This window comes from Drosophila subpulchrella, unplaced genomic scaffold, assembly GCF_014743375.2.
Source record: "Drosophila subpulchrella strain 33 F10 #4 breed RU33 unplaced genomic scaffold, RU_Dsub_v1.1 Primary Assembly Seq354, whole genome shotgun sequence".
In the NCBI taxonomy this organism is placed as follows: Eukaryota; Metazoa; Arthropoda; class Insecta; order Diptera; family Drosophilidae; genus Drosophila; species Drosophila subpulchrella.
The window spans coordinates 1,503,429-1,526,919 of NW_023665577.1; the positions used below are offsets into that span (position 1 = coordinate 1,503,429).

Below are 23,491 nucleotides of genomic sequence, written 5' to 3' on the forward strand. Positions count from 1 at the left end.
CCCTCGTTTCGATTTCCGCTTCCGCTTTCGCAATGACTGACTTGCGCCGCCGTTTGCGTGTTGAATGCCGCACGCATTGGGGCACACATCAATTTACCCACCCCTGCCACGCCCCTGGTCTCATTAATAATGTATTTTCAATGGGTTTGGATCCCCCGATTCGATTGAGATAGGGGATAAGAAGGGGATTGGTTATAGTCAAACCGAAATTGTTACACTGAAAAAAGTAGGTTTCAAATGTTTCATTAATTTATTCGTTTATATTTTCTTATTGTTAGAAATATATGTATGCATATTGATTCCCGTAAGGCAGAATTTTTAAACTTAACTAAAACGTGCTCAAAAATCCGCTCCATCGAGGGTAATCCTTTTTTGATTTTCAGCATTTTAAAGTGAAAGGTTGTTGAGTGGTTTAAAATTTGAGGCACAATATTTTTAAAGAAAAAAATATTATAACTTTTTTGTTTAAAATTAATATTTATGACAAATAATTATGATTGCTTTAAATAATACTACGATTTAAGATTGCAGGAAATAAAGCAAGTATTTTTGTACTATATCTGGAGAAGTTGACATTTAATATGCTTATATTAAGAAAGAATAAATGTATAAAGTTGGCCATTTAATTAATATTATTCAGGTAAATACCAGTGCGACTACCTTGTCTGTACCTCTTTGAGGTACTTTTCAAGAGAAACCCCTTTTCGATGGTCTATATCAATTTCAAGAACCACTTCGCCAGCATACAATGCTCATGAAATATATTTGTTTATTTTCTGGCTCACGCAATCAAATAACCTTTCGCCAAACTCGATTGGATTATTGGATTCAGCCGAAACCAAAGACACAAAGGAAAAATTTCATTACGAATTCAACCACAATGCTGGCATGGATTTATGGAAAATATAGATGCATCGGTTTCGTGCTTCTACGCTTCTTTCTTTCAAACAAAAAAAGGTCTAGAAAGTCATTGGCATACATATATCAATTGGTCAATGGGCAACAAAGCCCTCTCATAATGCGCCATTAAGTGAGGCTTGGAGAGGTTAATCACATGGAAATGCTGAAGATTAGAAATTATGACATTAATTTTTCACCACTCCGGGTATGGGGGATATAGGTCCATTTCTCATTGGGCAAACAAAAGTCGGTTAAGCACAAAATATGGCCAACATTCAAACAGCTGATAAACTTGAAATCTACACACGAACGAGCAAAGCCAGATGAGGGCCCAAAGGGGCTGGGTTTTCGGGGAATAAAACGCCCAATGGACTTTGCCTGGAAAAGCGGCAAATCATGCTTAATGTGGCATTTGTATGTTTATTTTTTTACTTTTATACATTTTCCTTCTACGCTTTTCCTCGGCGGGAACAACACAGGACTTAAAAGAAAACGCCGACGGACACGGCAACAACAATAATGCCATAAAAAGGCAGCAAATAAAATAAAATGAGAGGAGATGAGATGAGAAAGTGGCCAAAATGAAGCGCGAGGCCAAGAGCAAGACGCAGGCAATATCAAGGAGCAAATAAAAGCCACAGAGGCGAGAAAGGACTTCACTAAGCAGCAACCGAAAAAGAGAGCAAAGCTAAGATGATATAAATTTTATTGTCATGTCCAAGTAGATTAAACTAGCTGCATATCCGTCCGAGTCCAGAGTCCCGAATTCCGGCTCCCGAATCCCGTAAACGGAGCTCAAAAAGTAGACTACAAAAAAGGCACAAGAGATTTATGCGCTTATGTGTGCGTCAGTTTCTGTGTGTGGCAAGGATAATAAAAGTATATTTTTCACATTCTACGCAGAAAATTCATACATATTCGGACATTAAGTGGGGCTCGCCTTAGCAACAAAAGCGCTAAACAATCTTTCATTCCTTTGACATCCAGCCTTGGAATAAAATCACCTTATCGGATTTGAATATTTGAGCGGGGATAATACAATCAGTTATGGAAAAAATAGGAATATTGTGTTCTGAACTTTTAATAATTGTATCTTAAATCATAAAATCATCTGAGATATTAATGTATTTTTATTAAAGTTATTACATAATAACAATACATAATTATAGCATGAACATGGCCTTTTAATACATACTTTTAAGTTCGGATTTTAAAAAAAATTTGAAAATATGGTTTTGATTTTATTGAATTATATTCCTTTTGGTGCATATAAGTTTCCATACTTTAAATTTTTTGATTCATTTACAGAGACATTTTGGTATCAATGCTTTCTATATAAGAACAAAATGATGAGAGGAAAAAAGTTAATTGAGTTTATTTAACAACTTTTTAATAAGTACACACTACTGACAGGACAAATAGTTTAGTTGTTGACATATACAATGTAAATACAGCCAATTCAACTTGATTCAAGCACAATGATTTCAATTTTCTAGATCATTTTCAATTCAGATTCGCTCTGTGTAGTCTTAGGTATTTCCTATAAATTGGACTTCTTGGGTATCCCAAATTGGCCCATCGAATCTAGCCTTTATTTCCCATCTCTGATTATAAACGATTATAAACTCAGACCTGCCTCGGATCGCTTTTCTTGCCTATCTGGCAACTGACTTCGACATGAGCCGACACAAATAAATAATGATTTATGCATCTAGGTGCCCGTCTGACAGTTGAGAAACCCAGGCAAAAAACGTGGGCCTCAGCTCATTAAGTTAAACTGTCAAAAATTTACATATTCTTTCTTTCCTTTCCTTTCTTCGTTTCAAACGATTTATTACGAAATGCTCAAGGTCTCGGATCGGTTAAGGTTGTTATCCCCTGTAAATATGTCCTTATCTTTGGTGCCCTTGCCGTGTGCTAAAAGTTTTCCCGTGTTTCGGGGACTGCTTATCCAATTATCAAAACCAGACATTTAATTTTCCCTTTTACTTGCCTGGCCCTCGACAAATTGCTCGTTCAATTAGCTGCCCTTGAGGATGAACATTGCACTCGAAGAAAGTACACAATTTCCAATTCAATTTAGGACCGCGTCTCAAGTTTCGGGCCCAAGCAATTTATCATAATTTCCCAAAGAAAATAAATGAGAAAAATGAAAACTCTTGCAACTCAGCGAAGTTGGAACGCCTTCATCCGCAGAGACCTTTCTTCCATCTGCTGTCGAAGACAAATTGCAGGTGAAATGTAAATTCTTTCATACTTGAGCGAATCATTGTTTATTCTATAGGTATTTACTTTTGTTCATTTTTCATGCTGAGACAAGGCGACATTTTCCTTATCAGCTAGCCCAAAAAAGTGTACCGTTGTTATAACAACATAAATTCATCTAATTGGACACTTCTAATGCAAGGGTATGTGGGTTAAATGACATTTCAATAGAGGGTACGGCAATTTTTGAGAAATATGAGTTTATATATGGGACAGGAAGGAATTTCAAGTAAACTAAATAGTAGTCACATTATTTGGTAATTTAGTAACATTTCCGAAACATAAATATAAATAATATTTGTATCTTAGTTATTAAATTTCAAGGTATAGGGCTTGTTAAAAATGTAAATCACTCGAATCTAACAAATCTCCTCAAACAGCTAATCAGACGAAATTTTATTAGACAAGTCATGGATATTGTTGTATTTGATTATGCTAAATAAATAACCTTTCGAATTACATCGCAATTACAAATGTCAAAAAGCCATGGAAATTTATCTAAATGTCATTCGGTTGGAAGAGGGGAACTCGGCAAATACATTAAGTGTACGCCCCGGCAAACTGTAAGTTAATTGAAAGCCGGCGGCGAAATCAAGGCAACTGTCTCCCGAATGATGGACGACTGTCTTGCTGAGGATCTGGCTGACAGACTGAAAGACAGTCGCTCTGCGGCTGAAACTCCATTGCCGCCGAACAGTATATTAAATTTAGCTCTTAACGCGCTGATAGACAATCAAATTTACTTCGATTCGCAGTGCACTTCTTCGACTTCTGGGCTGACAGGTGCCGCGCTGTTTGAGTTGCCAGAGTTGCCTGAGTTGCAGGAGTTGCCTGAGTTGGCTCAGTTAGCTGGGATAACTGACTGCCGCTGATGGTTCCCATTAAGCCCCAGTTACACGTCCGGATTCCCCACGGCCAATGCTCCTTCGGGTTTTAATTAAAATGTAATTTACTACCCTGTCGAACCGCGGCGTATCCGCTTGCGTTCGCTGCCGTTGCATTTCCTAGTGGCCAACTGAAATTGACTGGCAGACTGACGGACAGACCTCCAGATGGGTCGATAAATAGGAGAATCTGAATTTGTACTGAATAATATATTTAAAACATTCCTTAGATATTGCCAGTCACCGGGATATTTTTCAGTGAATATATTTAATTTGACTAAGCCAAGCTAACAGTTCTCTAAAGTATACAACTTTATATTTTAAGCCAGAAGTACAATAAATTCATTCAGAAAGGCAACTTTCCTTTATTCACTGCATAAGGCCCATAAAATAGCAATTTTTGTTGAAACTCCCATACATTCACCCATTTTGTACCTTTAAAACATTCCACATACTTGTCTTCTATAATTTATACTTCTTTTCAATCAAATATAAATTTAGGGTTTTAATATTACAAGCATAACTAAACCTTTTTTTTTAATTTAGCAAAATTGTATTTTAATGGATCCAAAACCACCTTCACCCTCGAAGAGGTCAAAAAGCAAATCAGCTGCAGACAAATGTGGCAAATCGTTTTGGATTTTCTCCAGACAGAACCAGACATACTTTTAGGCATACATTTGGCCACTTTGCATTCGGGGCCTTGAACCTTCTTTTCAGCTTAGCGTATTTTTTCTTTGGGAATTTGAAAAATGCCCAAGCATTTGTCCATTTGCGTGCAGCAAAGGCGCCAAAAAAAAGAAAACCCAAGCGAAAAAATAAAAAAGAGAGATTTTAAAACTTCACCAAGGCTGACCCTTTTCTGGCGCTGGCCTTAGGGATTAACGGAGGGAAGAAAAATTGAAGCGAGTTACCCCAAACCAACCCACTGCCAATTTATTCAAATGCCTTGCAAAGTGCTAAATAAACAAGACTCAGTCCCCCGGCATGGTCATGTCATTTTTCTTGGTTTTAGCTGGGTGCAAAAAATAAAAAATAAAGCACAAATTATAGCACACTTATTTGGTGTTAGCCGAAGCCCCTTTTCCCCGCACTCACCTTGTATGGGCACATAAATATTTAGATAGAGGCAGTCCTCTGATTGATTCTGCAGATAGGGCAGCAGTCGCTTCAGATACTCCAGCCTGCCCTTGGGCATTCGTTCCAGGGCCGCCGTCTCGTTGTGGATGTCCGGCAATCTCTGCGGGCAGACCGGGCTGAATCTGTAAAATCGAAAAAGATTTCAGTGCAGGCTCGTCGAAGGAGGAACTTTATCTCATGGCATTTTGCCTGTTGTTGTTTGAAAAGGTCTCCTCACCCCGCCAAAAAATAAGCGAAAAAAGTTTTTCGGTAAATAGGCTTATTTTTATGCCCGGCCTAGAATGTCGTTATAAATAGATTAATTTGCTGAAATTGTGTAATCTTTCGGGAGGAGTTCGTAATGATTTGGGGAGAGCCCGAGTCAACGTCAACTTTGTGATTGTCTTTTGGCCATAACAACTTTTTGATTTGAACGCAAAGTTTGCGTTTTAATTTGTTTTCTGGTTTTTAGGATGCCCCTTTCCCTCCCTTTCCTTTTTTTTTTAGCATTTTCCTCTTTCTGGCCGAGGCTTATTTTCGATCCTGGTAAATTGGTTTTCGATTTGGCTCTTATCGTTCGACTTTCCCCATTGGCAGATCTCCCTCTGTGTGTGCACTTGTGCAATTTACTGATTTTCTCCCTCTATTCCCACATTCGGGCCATTCAAATGCCAGAAGCCTTCTCTCTTTTGGCCTTGCGCTCATTTATGAATCGGATGGGGCTCAGTGTACACGGAAAAAAATTGATATTGTATCCCCAAAGTTAAAAAAAAATCGGAGTTCAGCAACATCCCATTTATGTTTAAAATTCCGCCGGCTAAGATAACAAATTTGAAAGGCTTTGAAATTCACAATTGGTTTTATCAGTATTTATTTGAGTTATTAATTTGCTATGCAATTTTGATAAATTTAATATGTATTTGCTATGCCCAAGAAACTTGCTTCTTTAAGAATATTAACATTTTTTAATAGCTAGAAAATCTGAGTATGAATAATCTTATGCTAACCCATCTGAAGTTTTTTGCCAAAAGTACCAAAACATTATTTAATAAAAGTTCTGAATTTTAAATGTCAAACCATTGTAGTAGACTTGCTAAGCCCCATTTCTTTTTTCAGTGTGCAGAGGTTTTGGTTCTGCCAACTGCTTTGAGCTGGCATTGTTATTATTTGTTTTTAATCTGATCTATGTGTGGCCGGGTGACACACATTCATCCCAGTTTTCTAACGATTCCTGGGAAAGACACGTTCCATAGGTAAAATTGCCTTTAAATTTCATGACGGAGTGGTAGATTTGTAAAAGTACAGACTGAAAGGATTGGCAAGCAAACGAGGGGCATTTGTGGCCACTAACGAATTAAGGCCAATGCGATTTGCTGGGAAAAGCCTCCAATTCCACTTGTCAAGACAGAAGGGCCATCAGATATTCTCCTAATTTACAGTTGAGTGCTGGGATCCCTTAAAGTAGTCGGCTTAACTCATTAACAGGCACAACTCCTGTTGGCCATCAAATTGTCATAAAGCGAAAATCAATAGGAGCATTTAAGGGAGAAAATCCGCCCCATTCCCCTCCATTCCGGCTGGCCATTATGAGGCTTCCTCCTTCTGTCATCCCAAAATGCATTAACATTAATGACATTGCGAAACGGGAATTTATTTTATTTAATTTCCTTAACTTTATTTCGCTGTTGCCCTTTTATTTTTGTTATTACCGCCAACGCAGCGGCGCGCTGCTTTTTGTTTACCATGGCGAGTGTATTTAATTTTTGGGTTTTATGGCATTCCAAACGCCTCGCAGAAAATGGGAAATCTACTTGGAACTGACCCTCGGTGGGTCGCCAGTTTAATGGACGCTTGTGGTGGCCATGCGATTGCCATAATAATCATTACTTTTATGGCAAAACAATAAGGCAGGTAATAAAAGTTTCATTTTCGGGCTCCATTCTCCCTTTGCCGTTTTTTAATGTAGCGGACATGGTGTCAACCTCGGAGCCCTGCAGCCACATGAACAGGAGCCGTGGTTGGAGCAGCTTGGATGAGCAGAAAATATTAAAAATAATGAAAGTGAAAAGTTTTAACGGCAACTGGCGTAGTTGTAGTGGTCCGGGCAGGTAACGAGGCACCCGCCCCATCCCCCCGTTCGAGGTCATAAAAGCCACATTTTGCCTTTTTAATGTTGCCCCCATGGCAAACGAATGGCGCACACTTCTCAAGTGGCAAGCGATCTTGTTTATGCCACTTCGCAACCGCTGAACTTTCGCAGATAAGAAAGGGGGCCACGCAGTACATGTGGCAATGGAGGTGGGTCAGGTGGTGCAGGTTCACAGCTCCAAGGGAGTGGCTGGGTTCAGCTAATAAAGCGGGTGCCGCAATTAAGGTCAGGGTGAGTTCTTCTCGCCATCGATGCAGCGTTTGCAAATGGCAGGGCATTAAAAACTTGATAATTACTTGTAGATTTTACAGACAGCTGGATGAGGGAAATATTCATGTTTCCCGGTGGGGCTATTTACTTTAGAGCCATCGTATGCTTTACTATTGCGTTTTACTGAGTGGGTACGTGATAAAGATAGGAAAATACTATTGGATTGCTATCCCAAGTAACGAAAAGTTAAAAAAAAGAATAGAAAACAAAAGTCTGTTGATTAGACAACCAGATACACCATACTCAATAATGCTTCATATTTCTGTGTTATCTTTTTATGAATTGCATTTGGCATTCCAATAACAATTTTCTAATATTTTTCTATTCAGGAAGTCACTATTGGTACTGATAAGTCTCAAAGACCTTATGACACTTGCTTGATTTTTGACAAACTTTCTGGATTTATTTAAAAAAGTATATATATGTTATGTATATTATATTAAGTCACATTTAGTTTGCCATGACTCTTTAAAGTATGTTCTACCAAGAAAGTGTCATAAAGCCTAAAAAATCTGATAATTTAAAAAGCTTATGTTTGTTAAACTACATATAACTAGCGTTCCTTACCCATAGTTTAGGGATGTATGATCACAACATAGCCTAAAGCTGAGTTCAGACAGTTAAAATGTTTGTGGTTTAAATTTTCATATACATCCGTATACATGGTCTTTAAAAAGGCATAGCCTAAATATTTTGCTCAGTCTAAACATTCCCTAAAGCATTTCCTTCTAAATTTAGGTATGGCCTTGAGCTCAGGACCTGTGCATTTCTCTGCCTGAACATTCTCAACATATTTGCGTTCCGACTAATAACTAATATCGGATTGCATCTCTCAAACATTGCCAGCTTTCAACGCAGATTATTTGCCACAAACAGATATCTGCGAAATTCGAGCAAACAATTTGAAGACGGTGACCCTGACCAGTGGGAAACTGCTCGGCAGCCAGAGCACGCGGTCAAAAGTAAACAAGGTTATAGCCATGGCTCCTCGGCCTTCTCCTCCCCCGGAATATATGCAATTTGGAATTCACAAACAAAACATAAAGCAAAGCTGGCCCAAAATGCCCGAGTTTTGTGTACATTTGAGTGGAAGGCCGGCTAATCTGCATGCAGGGGAGGGAAGACTCAAGAGCAGACAAAGCTCCGAGGGTCAGGGTTCTGTGGCTCCATGGGGCTTTTCCCTGAGGAGGGGTACGAACGCTTTGTGGTAAATAAATGGTAGCCAGGACAGCAGCCCGGCCAGAGATCCGCTGGCGCTTTCGGCTTAAATACATCAAACAAAAGCATAATCTTGGCCAAGCAGAAAAATACACGCATATACACAGGGACAAAAGATTACCCAATATTTAGAAAGTAATAAAAACATAATATATATTTTCTGCAATAAAAAATATAAGACAAAATTCAATTTACTTGATTTAAGGTAAAAGATATTTGTATTTCAACATTTTTTGTATGAATATAGTATATTGATATTTAAAAAAAAACATAATATTTTTAAAACTGATGACAAATATCCCATTTTAAGACGATGTGCTATAGACCTATATTTCTTTTTTCCCTGTGCAGACTTCAATGGGGAACGCTGGGTGACGAACGGAGGGCACCAGATCGCATAAAATTATACGCGACATTGCGGCCACGTCAAGTAAAATAGATTAATTTTACCTGTGGCCAACGGGCCAGAAGGTTGTCGTCCTCATCCTGATTTTCCCGTTCCTCCGACCGTTCACACAAATTAGATTGGCAGGCGACACAGACACGGGGACGGGACTCACACCTTCCTCGGAAAATCTCCTTCGGGCGTAAAGCTTTCTTGCCGCAGTCAAATTAAATAAAATCCAATTTAAAATGAATTTTCGCAATTTCATTTAAAACGGGCAACAGTTTGTAGCGCCGCCGCCGCCGAGTCAGTCGGCAATTTATGCGGCTGATGTCCTCGAGATGTCACCCATCCTCGTCCTGTTTTAACCCTCCGCCGCCTTGCGGTTACCACTTGCTCTTGAGCCTCAAATTGGAATTAACGTTTTTAATGACGGAGGCAGCTTCTGTTTGTCGGGGCGAAAGAGATGCCTCTCAAACTGCTGCACGCACATTCTGAAGGTCCTTTTGCTACCTTACCACCCAGCCACCCAACCTCCCTGCCCACCATTCATTAATGCGCTTTTTATTAGGAAAATCGTTAACTTGAGTTTCCCCACTTAGCGTTTTCGCGTCGAGCTTTTACTTTCGTCTTTATTAAAAACTTTGGCGTCATGCATAAAACTCGTCAGTTTATTGCGATTTTTACACTTCGTTTATGAGCCTGAACCGGGCACCCCGGACCCTGGACCCCTGACACCCTGGTACCAGGAACCTGGTCAGGAGAGGTTGGCCACTAATCCGCTTGTTTTTCATAATCCTTACGCCGCAGGCAACGACCAGGACCAATGTGCAGCCGTTGGAACAACAGCACCAAAGTGCAAAGTGGCTGGCGGAATTTATTTCATTTTTATTAAAGACGTCGGTTGGGGAAATGCGTGGATGAGGCTGGAAAAGTGGGAGTGGTTTGTTGGGGACTTGGTGGTGACACGCGTGGCTTGTCAAAGCCATGAACAGCTGCTGCCTTTGGCGGGCTAGGAATATGTGTGGACATAATTTCCTCTTATTTTTCCTGCGTTGCCTCCATTTTTTGTGGTCGTCAGAAATTATTTTTGCAATGTGGCCGATGAAAGTGGGGGGTAACTTGTGGTGGAAAAGTATGCGGCCCCCGCAAAGTTCGTTTTTTGTTGTAGTGGAAATTGAGGGTAAACTTTAGTTCAAAGGGTGGAATTTGAATAGGGGAAGGGGACTGAGCACAGGTAAAATAGATGCAAATAACTCGATTTGTGGCCTAACCATATATGTTATATATAACGTCGGATTTTATGTGAAATGAAATGATAAAAAATGTATTCATAAAATGTATACAATATATAAGCCTAATATAATTGTTAGTAACCAATCAGGTATCTCTACTATGTATAGAACTTATATACTATACTATATTTTGCTTGTCAGTTTTGAAAGGCAGCTAAACCAAAGGAATACCAACGAAACCAAAGCCAAAACCACAAAACAATCTAAACATTTTAGCTCCCCACAACCTGAGAGGTATCCATTTCCCGGCCAAAATCAGGCTAATGACCTATTGTGCCAACTGTCCATGGACAACTTTATTACGCTGACGTGCTGAAAAATCGTCCGACCATTACTCAAGCCGTTTTATAGGCTCCTTTGCGACTGACCCCGCTGTCAACAGGACGGCCTGACAAATAAAGCCGCCCACTTCTCCGGAAAAGTGAAGATGATGCGGCAGAAGACGGAATCCGTCCGTCCGGGACTGGAATTACCCAAAAATTGGCGGGGAAATGCGAGAATGCGAGAATCATCAGTCTGCCGCGAGGCCGCAGGTGGTGTTCTTTGTTAAACTTGAAAAATTATATTTTATTCGCCAGACTCCGCTGTGCGCGGCACTGATTTCGCGGCCCTTTCCATCGGCATTATGGGTCTGGTTCTGGTTCTGGGTCTCGAAAAAGGGGAAAACTTTTGCGCGTTGCGGCCCCATTTCGCGTCCCTTTTTTATAACAATGGTAAACAAGGGAACCTGGAATATCTCTGGGCATCTTTGTGAATAATGATTTGCCACTTGGGAGCATTTGTAAATTAGATGCTGCTGTGTAGCTGCTGCCTGTCCCGCAGCGCAGCTTGCTGCCGGCGACAGCGTAAATATTTAATTTGCGAGATATTCCGAGCGGAAGCCCGCCGACTAAGCTGACCTTTGACTTGTGTTTTCCCCATTTTTTCATTCGGTATTTCCAGAAGCCATTATCATTATGCCCATTGTTGTCGCAGGCCGCGAAAGGGCTGTAGCATTTTCCATTACTTTCATTATTTTCAGTTACTCAGTAACTCGGCCCTCGACATTTTCGGACCGCCGCCTGCGCACTTGACTCAATAATGAGTCGGTTAATTGAGGTGACAATTGTTGGCCACTCTCGAGAGACTCGGTGCTTGGGCTCTTGACTTATGGCATTTTGATCATTTTATGCACTCGAAAGGCAAATCAAAATCAACCCTTTTGCGAAATGATTTAATGCTTTTCGATGGACAAAGCGTTCTGTCGAAAGGTGGAAACCCTGGGACTTCTTAGGGAACTTATTAAATTACTTGGACGAGGGTTCGTGGCGTGTCCTGGTGGGATTAGATGGACAAGTTCACTGGATTTCCAAAAATTAACGGGTTATGATTTAGTATTCCAAAACTTTAGAAATTTTTTAATTTTCTATAAGAATATTATATTCTGGGAAAAATTAATGAAGCCTGCAAGCAACTTACTTTTTTAGTTGTCGAAATGTTTGTAAAATATTTACATTCTAAGTTCTTTCAACACCAATATATTAGCTAAGCTGCCTGAAATTCTGGACAAAACGGCTATCAGTTGACGTTAATATACGTAAATGTCGTAAAATGTATTAAAATCACGGAAATTTATATAAGAACACAATCTTAAAACTGGAATTATATGTAAACAAAATAGTCCTATTATTACTTAGTGAGTCATATTATTATGACAAATTGAGCTTGTACCTAATTCTTTAAGCACGCAACCTTAAATCGTGTATCTTAATAAAAAATGTTCCTTATAAAACATCGTGAAAAATGAAATTAGTTTTTCAAAATTGACTTCCCATAACCAACCTTGGTAAAACATATTACAAAATTAGTTTTTGAAGCGAAAGGAAGCAATTAAGGTTAATCCCGGTTTTATGGCGCCTAATACCCCGCCCTGAAAAATATGCAGAGCCGACTCACCTGTCCGCCTTTTTGACACCTGACCACATGGCCGCCGAGACGGGCGGCATGAACCGTAAATTGCCGACCGGCGGCGAGGCGTAGGGGATTCCCCGGTACGCCTCGACCGGATCCAAGTGCCTGCCGTCTAATTGGACAATTACGCCCGATATGGCGCCATTGCGTGTGTGGATAATCCGCGACGATAGCTGAGCGGGTAATTGATCATGGCTGGGGTTGGAGTTCGGGTTGGAGTTGCTGCTACTGCTGGTGGGTCTTCCGCTGCGGTTGCCGCTGGATCCGCTGTTGCTGGCGGTGGATGCGGAGGAGGATGCGCTGCTGGCGGAGGAGGAGGATGAGCCCACCGACGAGGACGAGGTGAGGGATAACGAGGGCACGGAACTGGAGGTGGCGCTGCTGGAACCGATCAGTACCAGACCGCCAGAGTTCGTCGACGAGGAGCTCTTCTGCGAGGTGCTGAGGTTGCCGCTGTTGCTGCTGTAGCTAATGCCAGCCGCGGAACATCCGGGTGTGTATACATCCAGGAGCATTAGGATCAGCAGGGACGACCACGCCCTCCTCCTCGTCGGGGGCGGCACTTTCCGCCGCGTTCTCGTTGCTGCTGATGGCGGGAGTTGTCGCTTCGAGTGCAGCAACATAACCATTATAATTATTGGTCAAAATGGCCACGTCGCAATGTTGTCCTTGTTTTTCCGATAACTTGATGTTCGACTGCTGTTTTATACTTTTTCCGCCCTCTGCCCTTGTATAATTGACCACAAGATAGCTGTTTGTGGCGTGGCCTGCTTTTCGCTTTGCCTGACTCGGCAAGGACACACACTTTTTGTGTCCTCTCTTAATTGTACTTTACAACAGCGGTACGTTTTTTGGCTGTTTTTTGGTTCAAAAAAATATGGCAGTTTACGTGAACTGGAAGGAAAAACGAGTTCAATTAAATGTAATTAATGTGTTTTTATTTAATTTTAATAATGCGTAAAAAGTGATGTAACGTGACTGTTGGTAAAAACCATTCAAATGCTTAAACTATGTTGAAATATAAGTAAACTTTTGCTTTAAAATGACATATGAAACCCCATTTATCGCGCTTCTCTTTATAGTTTACCATAAATCGCTAGAACTTTATCTGATTAAACTTAGGTCTAAATTCTATAAAGCCCTTTCTGCATTCTTCATTTGGGCTCTTCTGCTCTCTTCAAGGCAATTCCGCCGAGTGTGTGCCTTGAAGCGTTTCATTCGGTCCTCACTGTCGTTTTTGTAGTCTGTCTAGAGGCATTTCCCAAAAAAGAAAGGGGCATAAAATGGGTAAAAAATCCACCCGTCCACTCTACCTCTTTCCCCATCTTGTTTTTCGGTATGTTTGCCAGCTGAAGCATCACCTTGTTTGCACTTGGTGTAGTGTCCTTGCCCTTGTTGTAGCCGCCAACAACAATAAAGGAAACAGAAAAGGGGTTTTTGGGGATGGGGATGGGTTGGTTGGGTAGGACAGTTGGCATTTTGCATATGCCAGACATGTCAGTCTAGCAGGCAGGCAGGCAGAGCTGAGACTCCCGACAACACGAGGAGAATGCCTACGTGGGATGACTGGGTTGTGGGGCGATGGAGGGTTAAGGTGCAGGGGACAAAGCCGAAGCCTTTTCATTGCCTGGCTGGTGACATTGGGTCATTGGATCAACAATTTGAAGGAGCCAAACGAAGGATGTGGGCAACCCGATAAGCAGATTTTGACGAAAGGCTTATTAAAGGATCTGTTTCGGGTACCTTACCATTTTTGTAAAAGAAAATCTAGTGGTATGTTACAAAATTTTTTGGGAGTCATTTCAACATCATTGCTCGTTACGGCTAAACCATTTAACTTGGAAAGGCTGATTACATATTTTAAAGGCTAAAAAATGTATACATAAATCTTAAAAGGATTTCTTTAAAAAAGATAATGGCACTGATTTTATAAGACACTTAAAAAAGTAAAAAACTTTATGCTCAGTTCGAAACATAAACGAATTTATTGTTTAATTAAGAAATGGAAAAGAAAAACAAATAAGCTTGGTACCTATTACAAAAAAAATTAATATTTATCACTGAGTATATTAATTTGAAAATGTTTGAATTAGGGTAGAAACTATAAGATAAGTTGCCAGTCATATTTTCTTTAATCAATTAATGTTCTTAAAAGCAAGAACTTCAAAAATAAAGCTTAAATTCTTTAAGTTAAATATACTGTGGGATAATACAAATTTAGTTTATTGTGGGAATAGTTACAGAATGTTTCTTAACTTAATGAACGAATTGTTTCTTGATATAATGTATATGTATGTCTTTAAAACCGACTTCTTCGCGGAACCACGCACTGGACGACTTCTTCACTTTACGACTTGCTGCACTCTTGCTCGGTAGCGTCGCTTTTTTATACTTTTATGATTTCTCAGAAAGACTCGATATTCTTTAATATACTCGATATTCTTTAATGTACTCGATTAATAGTATTGGATAACAAAATAATAAACGGACTGTAGGAGAGCAATTCAAATTTAAAATAAGGTACAGGGCCTAAACCGTTGATGTCGCTGTTACTCTTACGCTGCAAGGGTGATACACTAATACTAAATTCCCCAATCCTACATATACTGTTAAATTCAATATGTATATCCATATTTTAAATTAATTAAATCCGCAAAGTAATGCTAAAAATATTTAATTTGAAATCGATATCTTTAAATTTGTTTAATACGATACGGTTTATTAAATGAAAACTAGCATTTTACGAGTGTTTGGGATTTAACTACATTTTAGACCAATTCCCACAAAAAAAATTGAACTGAACTCCGATATTGGTTGTTGTAAGAGGAGTAATCCTGAACTTTTGCCTCGAGTAAGGTGCTCGACGGTCTTGTAAGCCGAAGAACAGTCTTACCGATGATCCCAGCTGCTCTGCCCCCTGAAAGACTCTTTCTTTTTTTTTGGTGGAAGGAAGGTATTTTTATCCAGCTAGCACTTACTTATTCCGTGCGTTGGCTTCTCTGCTGTCTGCGGCTCGAGTGCAGGTGCTAAGCCCTTCTGTCGTGCATGTGCGTTGGATGTTGGATGTGGGATGTCCTTGCTCCGCGTCCTTTGGTCCTACTGGCGCTCCTCGTTGGGAATCACTTCACGTACTGCTCGCTCAGCCGCGTCGTCTGCTGCTGCGTTTTCTGAATGCCGGCACGCTACAATTGTCATGCAAGCGGACATTCTCCGCGGAGACGTTCACGTACTCAGCGATGAGCAGGATTCCGAGGAGGAGGATGAGGAGGCGCTGGCCGACGGCTTCAGGGGCTCTGAAGGAGGTCCTTCCATGGCGGATGAGGCTGCAATCGGATCAAAGAGAGGGCACACTTTATTAGACCTTCCACTCCATCGCATGTGGCACTTAAACTATGCTTAGTAATTAACCCGACACGCGCCATTTGCGTATTCAGATGGCAAACAGTTTGTCTAAGATGGTGGAATCCAAAGATATTAATAACTTGAAAAGTTGTTCAGTTCATTGGGACATTTATAAATATATTTAACATGTATCAACAGTTAAGAAGTAAATATTTGAAGACTCTTTCGTTTAACTTTGAGTAAAGAGAATATTTATTGAAGTAACAAAAACAGACAGAAACAAACAGTCAGAAGGGCCGACTCTCCTTTAAAAACATATGCTTCTTAAATGTTATTAAGTATTTATAAATTGGATATTAATGAAGTAATCGCACAAAAGTGGAACCTAAGACTATCACCACGAAAAGAGCGACCCTTCTGCAGGGTATTAATTAAATCAGTGACTTGGAGCTGGTGGAAAATTTTAATTATATGACGCCCTCAAGTGTAAGTAAATTATTATGCAGATCATTAGCAAAGTAATTAGACTCGGCTGCCGCCTCGCCCATAATCCTCGGCTCACTAGTTGAATTAATTGTATTCCTGGAAATTGAGTTATTCCCACATTCCATCAAAGCACGGCGTTCGTTGGCTGGTTGGTGCTTTCATTTATTATGCGAATTTCGACTACATTTCCCGCATATAATTTCCCCCAGGCAAAGACGCCGAGTCACATAAGCAAACAGAGGGCAGACCAGAAGGGATTCCAGAGTGCGAGTTCCTTAGTTTGCTCAACAAACAACGTCATCGAGTTGTCCGCAGCAGTAGTGACTTTACTTTACTTAACTTCACTTCCGCCCACTCTCTAGTAAACACTGTAAATCATACGCACTGTTGCACAGACGCTTTGTTTTATTTTGCTATTGTGAATGTGAATGAGTTAAGAGCCACGCTGCGGTGGAATACTCAAGTTAAACAGTGTGACAAATATCCATTTATTCCTCAGCCAACAGCCGACGTCCGGCTTTAACTTTACAGGCCTTTACTTACTTTCCGGCTTTTTTAAGAACACTTGAAAGCCCAAGATCCTGCTCAAACGCACTCAAAGATTCTATGTACACAATAATGCCGCCTTATTACATGACAGGAAAAACATCTCCAACTTTGCCGTTTCTCCCCCAAAAATTCTTGCGAACTTTTGGACTGAAAACAAAAAGTTGTCAAAAGTTCAAATTTGTATACAACTTGTATATGTGCACCAGTCTTCGAAATGACTTTATTCACATTTGTAATTTGTATCTCGGCCTTCGAAGAGATAATTGGATTCGAGAGTGTTTTCATGTTGTTTGCCTAATTTAATTGCAAATAAACGAAACGAAATTCCAGTTTGTGAAATACTTTTGCTTTAATTAAAAATCAAAACGCGATAAGCGGCCCAGGGAATTGCCATGGAGAACGTTTTATCATGGACGGTCGGGGAATTATATCTTCGGAAAAAGCTGAAAGTAGTCTCTTGACTTTGCAACTGGCCGCAATTTCCGCCTTGCCGCAACTTTTTCTCTGCTCTTTGCGCCATAAATTCAGCGCCAGCTAGACGGAGCATCCGCATCCGCATCCGCAGCCTCAGCCTCAGTCATTCTACTCGGTCCAAGGGTCATTAATTTGACTTCTGGGGCGGCGGCGAGGGTGGATGAAAGGCATTTTGGACGAGGAGCAGTCGTTGCCGCCGAGGCATTAAACTGCTTAAGTAGCACAACTAAATTAAGAATTGTGGGCCAAGCAATTAGAAAGGCGGCCGAAGCAGGCAGGTCGTAGAATGAGCAATAAAGTTCAAAGTTGAGTCAATCCTTAGGTGTAATGGATATTTGTTTGCTCCGATTTTTTCAGCCATAATCTGTCTTCTCGGGGGGACTCGAAGCACATACACAAGCCTCATAAAAAGAGATACACAAAGAAAAAGTATAATTAATTTGATGGTCAACATAGATGTATCTCTAAAAATATCTATACCTATAGATATAGATGCACATATTCACAGAATTAGTTAAAAGCTTTAAAGATTTTAGGCAGTAACTTATAATCAAATGATACGATACGATACTATAATTAATTTGTATGTGAACTACTTAAATAACATGAGAAGAAAAGCTGTTATTATTTCTTTCTGTGCGACAAACTAATCGTAAGTTCAAATCGTTGAAAGACGCCAACGAAGCGTATGCTTTATATTCAATACTCTCATTTATGTGGCTGTATGTGGAAAGAATTGCTTCTTTATAGTACACATATCGATTGGTACACGCAGACATGTATTTCCGGAAATTTAATCAGTTTTGGTGCTTAACCGAGTTCTGGAAGGCAAACGAAACGAAGAATCTTCACAAATATAAAAAGAAATACAAGTCCAAAGGCAAACTCAAAGCAGCGGCAAAGGAATGCCAGGACAGCGGGGAAAATGGCAGGAGTAGGAAGGAAAATTGTTTAGCAGTTGTCTGACTGGAAATGGAAATGAAAATGTTTCTGACTTACTTGCCTTGGCATTGTTATTTGAGTTTATTGAAATGACTGTCTTGCCTTCCCCTGCTTAAGTGGGTATGAAAATACCCATGTAACGGCAGGAAAATCGGAGAGGCGATAGTGGAAAATGGAAATGGCTTTAAAAACAGCCCCTATAGAGATCTATCTCTGCATCACCCCTCACTGAAATTTTTTATAATTTTTTAGTAAATACCCGGGACCACAAAGACTAAACTAACAGTTTTCAGCACATGACTCCTGGGAAAACTATTGTTTTTGCATAAAACTTCGTCTGATAGGAACAAAAAGAGTCCGAAGAGGAGACAGATACTCGGACCAACTCAAACTGTAATTTCTCATGCAAATTTATGCAAAAATGTGAGAATTCGCTCCAAGAAAATATGAGCGAAAAATGCAATCTGCAAAAGAGTTAAAACCAAAGAGAAGCGAAAAAAGCCAAGTATTAAGTGGGATGGAGAACTTTCCAAGTGATGGGAAATAATGCGACTTTTTAACTACGTTTTAGTTTAGCCAAATGCATTTTGCATGTCAGAGTTCGTCTCCTGATAATAATATTCGGAAGAACCCTCCGACTTTTTATCTGCGTCTCTTCATTGCCCTAATGGGCTGCCTCCTTTTTGCGGCGTTTTAGGGTTTCATTATGCTGACTATCCGACAAACAAAGGCTTATAATTTTTTGCTCGCCCCCGTGCTTTATTTATGTATACGACTACACAACTTTTCGCCTCTTTGACTTTGCCACGCCCGCTGCCAGCAAAAATGGCTGAAACAATGGCTTTGCACAACAACGAAGGCAGAAATTAAACTGACTTTCATCAGGCAGAGCGCAAGTCAACGGGAAGAAAATAAAAAGCAACCCGCTTGCTGGGGATAAAAAATACTTGGCGGGAATTATAATCCATCTGCATTTTTAAAATAAAAACATAATGGGGAAAATAGTTCCTGGCTTGGGGCTTAAAGCAGCTTAAAAGTGTACTTAATATTAGCATAAGTGGTTATAAAAATTAAATATGCAGAATGAAAGTTTGCATTAACTGCAAATGGAAAATTGTACTTATGCGTATGCAAATGGTGTACTCGTAAATTTTTCATATCCAATTTTAACTTAAAGGTACTTGACTGGTATGAATATTTCATTTGTTAAAATGAATAGTTTTATTGAAATTCGAGGGACTTTCTGTTCTGAATTTAATGCGAGGGAAAAGTCAATCACAAATTGTTTAAATTATTCAAAGTGTTTCGGCGCTTGGAATCCTTCGAATGAGATACACGCCAATTTATCCTTGGGCCAAACATTAGCTAAAGCAATAAATTGTTCGCACAAATGGGCCGGCAAATGCATGGAAAATTAATTTCCCTCTGATTTTACAATTCTCCACCCATACATGGCATAAATTCAGCGCTCGCGGCTTACAAATTTCGAAAGCAAATTTTCGACGCAGTTAGAAATAAATTATCGTTTAATATTGGCAAATAATACGATACCAAGGGACTTCGTCCCTTCTCTCTCTCCAATCATTCCTGTGTTTTTTGGCCTTGCCAGGAATTCGCAAATTGAATTCGTTATTCGGCGTCGCATGAAATAATTTTGCCTTGGGGGGTCACCAACAGCAAATGACGAAATAATGATATTAAAGCAACATTACGCCATTACGTAGCAACACACATGCGAAAATAATTGACGACAATGACGTAGGCGACATCCACTGGCAAGCAAAGACATTGCGCATACGCCCCGTAAGCCGAGCCAGACTAAATAATGAGGCTGGAGGGCAGGACAGGCCAAATTCGCAAAGCCAGGAGTGGAGTAGAGCTAGTAGGGGAATTACCATTTCAAAGGATAGACGTAAGCGTAACCTGTAAAATAATTTTATTTTACACGCTTATAATGAGGTAAATAAATAAAATATGATTACCCTACCATGTATTTTTAATAAGTTCTGCCTTCTATTAATATAAAACTGTATCCACTTCAATTTTATGGAATCCAAAATATATGGCTTATCAAAGTACAGTCGCAATATCTGACCCACATTTTCGAATAATTCATTTAGCCCTTTATCATCCTGCCAGTCCATCACACTTAAGGCGACCATTCCGAATGAAAATCAATTTGCACCGCACACGCCAAAGGACACAGGCCCTAAATATTCATCCCGGCTGAGCGCGTTAGTCTTAATTAATTTCCACCCACCCACATCAGCGCCCTTGGCTTTGTTCGGGATTACTTTTACTAGTTGTGGCACGGAGCTAGATGCTCTTCGGGGTATTTTAATGACGTTTTCATAAACAGCCGCCGCTGTTCTGTGTGTCTTTTTTGCGTCTGTCAATGCGTTCCTAATTCCATTTTATGCCACGTGGCTCGGCCTTCATTTTGCGTATTTGTTTTTGTTTGGCCGAAATGGCAGATAAAATAATTTATTGGGTAAAAATCGCTGGCCAAGAGCTAAGCGCTTTGGTTTTCCCCAGATCCTTCCCGCTTTTTCCCTCCGCTTGCGATGTCCTCGCTTTTGTCTTTTGGCTCATGTTATCTGCAATGGAATATCTATTTGGCCATCGCTTTCGGCCCTTCCATAATGTTGGCGCCATGTTGATGTTATCTTAGCGGAAGTGTTGACTCAATGTTTACTCAATGAGGGCGTTGCTGGCGCGATATGACAACGGGAACGGGTGCGGGTCCTTGGTCCTTGGTCCTTAGTCCTTTGTGCCTTTGTGTGTGTGCGGTCATAGGAGCATTCCACGCCAATGCCAAAATGCCAGCCATTTTGTTTCGCTTTGGGCTTTGTTTTTGCCCACTTAGTTAATATGCTTCGCCTTATAAATATGCAAGGGCAAACAATCCAGTCCAAATAATGCAAGGTCAACGCTGGATAGAGTTACATAACCAGACGGCCGGGCCGTAATTGACCTTTTAACAAAGCATTGATGGGAAAAATAGTCAAGGATAAGGGCTTCATTTCAGCCCAGACAATGGCCATCAATTAGGCCAAGTCGAAAAGGCGGCTGGAAAATAAACACATTTAATGGTCAAGATTTGGTCTGACTGACAAAAACAAACTGATTCACATTATAGAATAATGAAAAGGTTATCTTTTTGTCAACAAAAAAGAGTGTAAATAGATTGTAGGTAATTTAAAAATATTACTCACTATTTTCAAAGATCTGTGTTAATTTTAATATCTGATTACCCATTTTTTGTGATAGTTTCCGCTCTGTACGAAAGCAGTCATCCCTTCTCAACTTCCATATTCATTACACAGCTGGGAATATGCGAGCAAAGAAACAATTCTCCAAGTCCTAATTGAGTTTCGACCTCATGCTGTAAGCCGGAGTCTTGGCCAGTAATATTTCAATCTGAGCAATCTCAACTTAACCGCATAGGAAAGCCTGTTACACTAATGAGCAACACCTGGGGAGACAGCCAAAGCAGCAGCAGCTGTAAAGGTGAAATAGTTATCCCCAGACAAGTTGCAAAATTTACAGCACACGAGCAAAAAATCTGCTTAACCACAAAGTGGGCGGAATTGTGGGGCTGAGTGGGTGGTGGATGAAGGCTGGTGGGTGGTGGGCGACCTAATGGCACATCTCCAGGCTATTTGGGCTTGGCTTTTGTGTCCGTCCTGGTCCTTGGTCGTGGCGTCCTTGTTGGCTTTGTGTGTTTCCGTAAACTGTCATTTCCGGCTGCTACTGCTCCGCCGCTCCCCGCCCTTCCCTCCCCTCCTCACGCACCACTCCCCCGGCTTTGCTTTCAATGCACAATAATTGTTATCTTCAACAATTTGCGGATGTTATAAACATATACGACTGCTTCATATTGTCTGCATGTAAATACAGCAATGTGGCACGGGCACTGGGACTTTCCAAGTGGTCCGGGTGCAGAGAGAAAAATTAGGCTCGAGTTTTAAAAATTTGAAATAAATACTTATATAACTTTTAATTTAAATTTCAACTGAGGTTGCAAAAAAAATGTATTTGTTTAATATTCAAAAAACATGTACAATCCCTTATCCCAATCCCATACATTTGTCAATTTACAGGAAAAATTTGCTGAACATTCTACTTTTTGTCACATATTAATAATGCGTTCCTGTCTAAACACACTATCCGTTTGTATTTCTTAACTAGTATAATGTCTGGATTAATAGAAAGCATTTGAGCGTTTTATGTTGCTTCTTCCAGAAGATGTAAATTTCTAAGCACCCTAATAGTATAACTATTCTGGAATAATGTTTATGTCTTACAACAATGAATAGACATGCATAGATTTTTAAATTTTTGATTGGAAGAAGATTTATAAATAAGTCTATAAAAAAGGATGATATGTAAAATATCTTGGATACTAATATTAAATTAAAATATTAACGCAAAGTATGGATCTGATTTGATTTTTTTCAAAGTGTGGGGCTCGATGTTTGCACTTGTCGTTGGTTTTAATGGGTGGGCCAGGACTGCACCTGCTCTACTCGAACAGGTCCCCTTAGCCTGGGCTCTAGCTCCTCCTTATCCTGTAACTCCCCATCCTCCGCAACACTGGCTTGTACAACAATCGACATCCTCCCAATGGAGAACTGGCACGGAAGACATTTAGCTAAGCGCTTCGCTTGGCAAACAATTTTCGATTTCAGTTTGGGCCCCACTTCCTCATCCCCATCCCCATTCCCACCCTCAACCCCCTCCATTTTGCCATTTTCCTCTGGGGGGATACGCGCAATTTGAAGCTCATGTGCGAAAACTTTCAAGCAGTGAAAGTTGTGAGCACCAGCAAGAAAAAGTCTCGAATTTCATAGATAGGCGGGTGGCTTCTGGGTTACGGATGGTATTACAGGCTAAGCCGAGTTGGTTCGGTAACTTTTGGCTGCAAAATGTGTTAGATGGAATATTTTGGTGGAACTTTTTTCAATTCCCCGATTGGGTTTCATGCATATTTCAGCTGTACAGCGTGCCCCAGGATGGTTAATAGCCGGCAGAAGAATTTACGCCCCAGGTCTGGGCAATAATTAACGCAAGGTGATTATGCATAGTACGCATACGCCCCATTGTCTGAGTGCCGGACTCAGTGTGTCACGTCGTGTGTCCCGTAAATTCACCTGTTTGACTGCGTTACTCATACGTCTACGTGCCTCATTAAGGGACGTGTGCCCGTCTGCCGGCTCGGTTCAACTCGGTAATAGAAAACTTTGCCATAACATTTAGGCTG

At 40.4% G+C, this 23,491-nt stretch overlaps 1 protein-coding gene across 2 annotated transcripts in view; it reads right to left on the minus strand.

The window, feature by feature from the left end:
- Nucleotides 1-23,491, minus strand: part of LOC119559777 (neuroligin-3) — an 81,643-nt gene that overhangs the window by 25,934 nt on the left and 32,218 nt on the right. For both annotated transcript variants that reach the window (XM_037872856.1, XM_037872855.1), the window contains exons 2-4: nt 15,414-15,758; nt 12,421-13,329; nt 5,148-5,311 (exon numbers count right to left, since the gene is read on the minus strand). In XM_037872856.1, coding sequence (XP_037728784.1) covers nt 5,148-5,311; nt 12,421-13,064 — 808 coding nt within the window. In that variant the 5' untranslated portion in view covers nt 13,065-13,329; nt 15,414-15,758. The remainder of the gene's footprint in view (nt 1-5,147; nt 5,312-12,420; nt 13,330-15,413; nt 15,759-23,491) is intronic.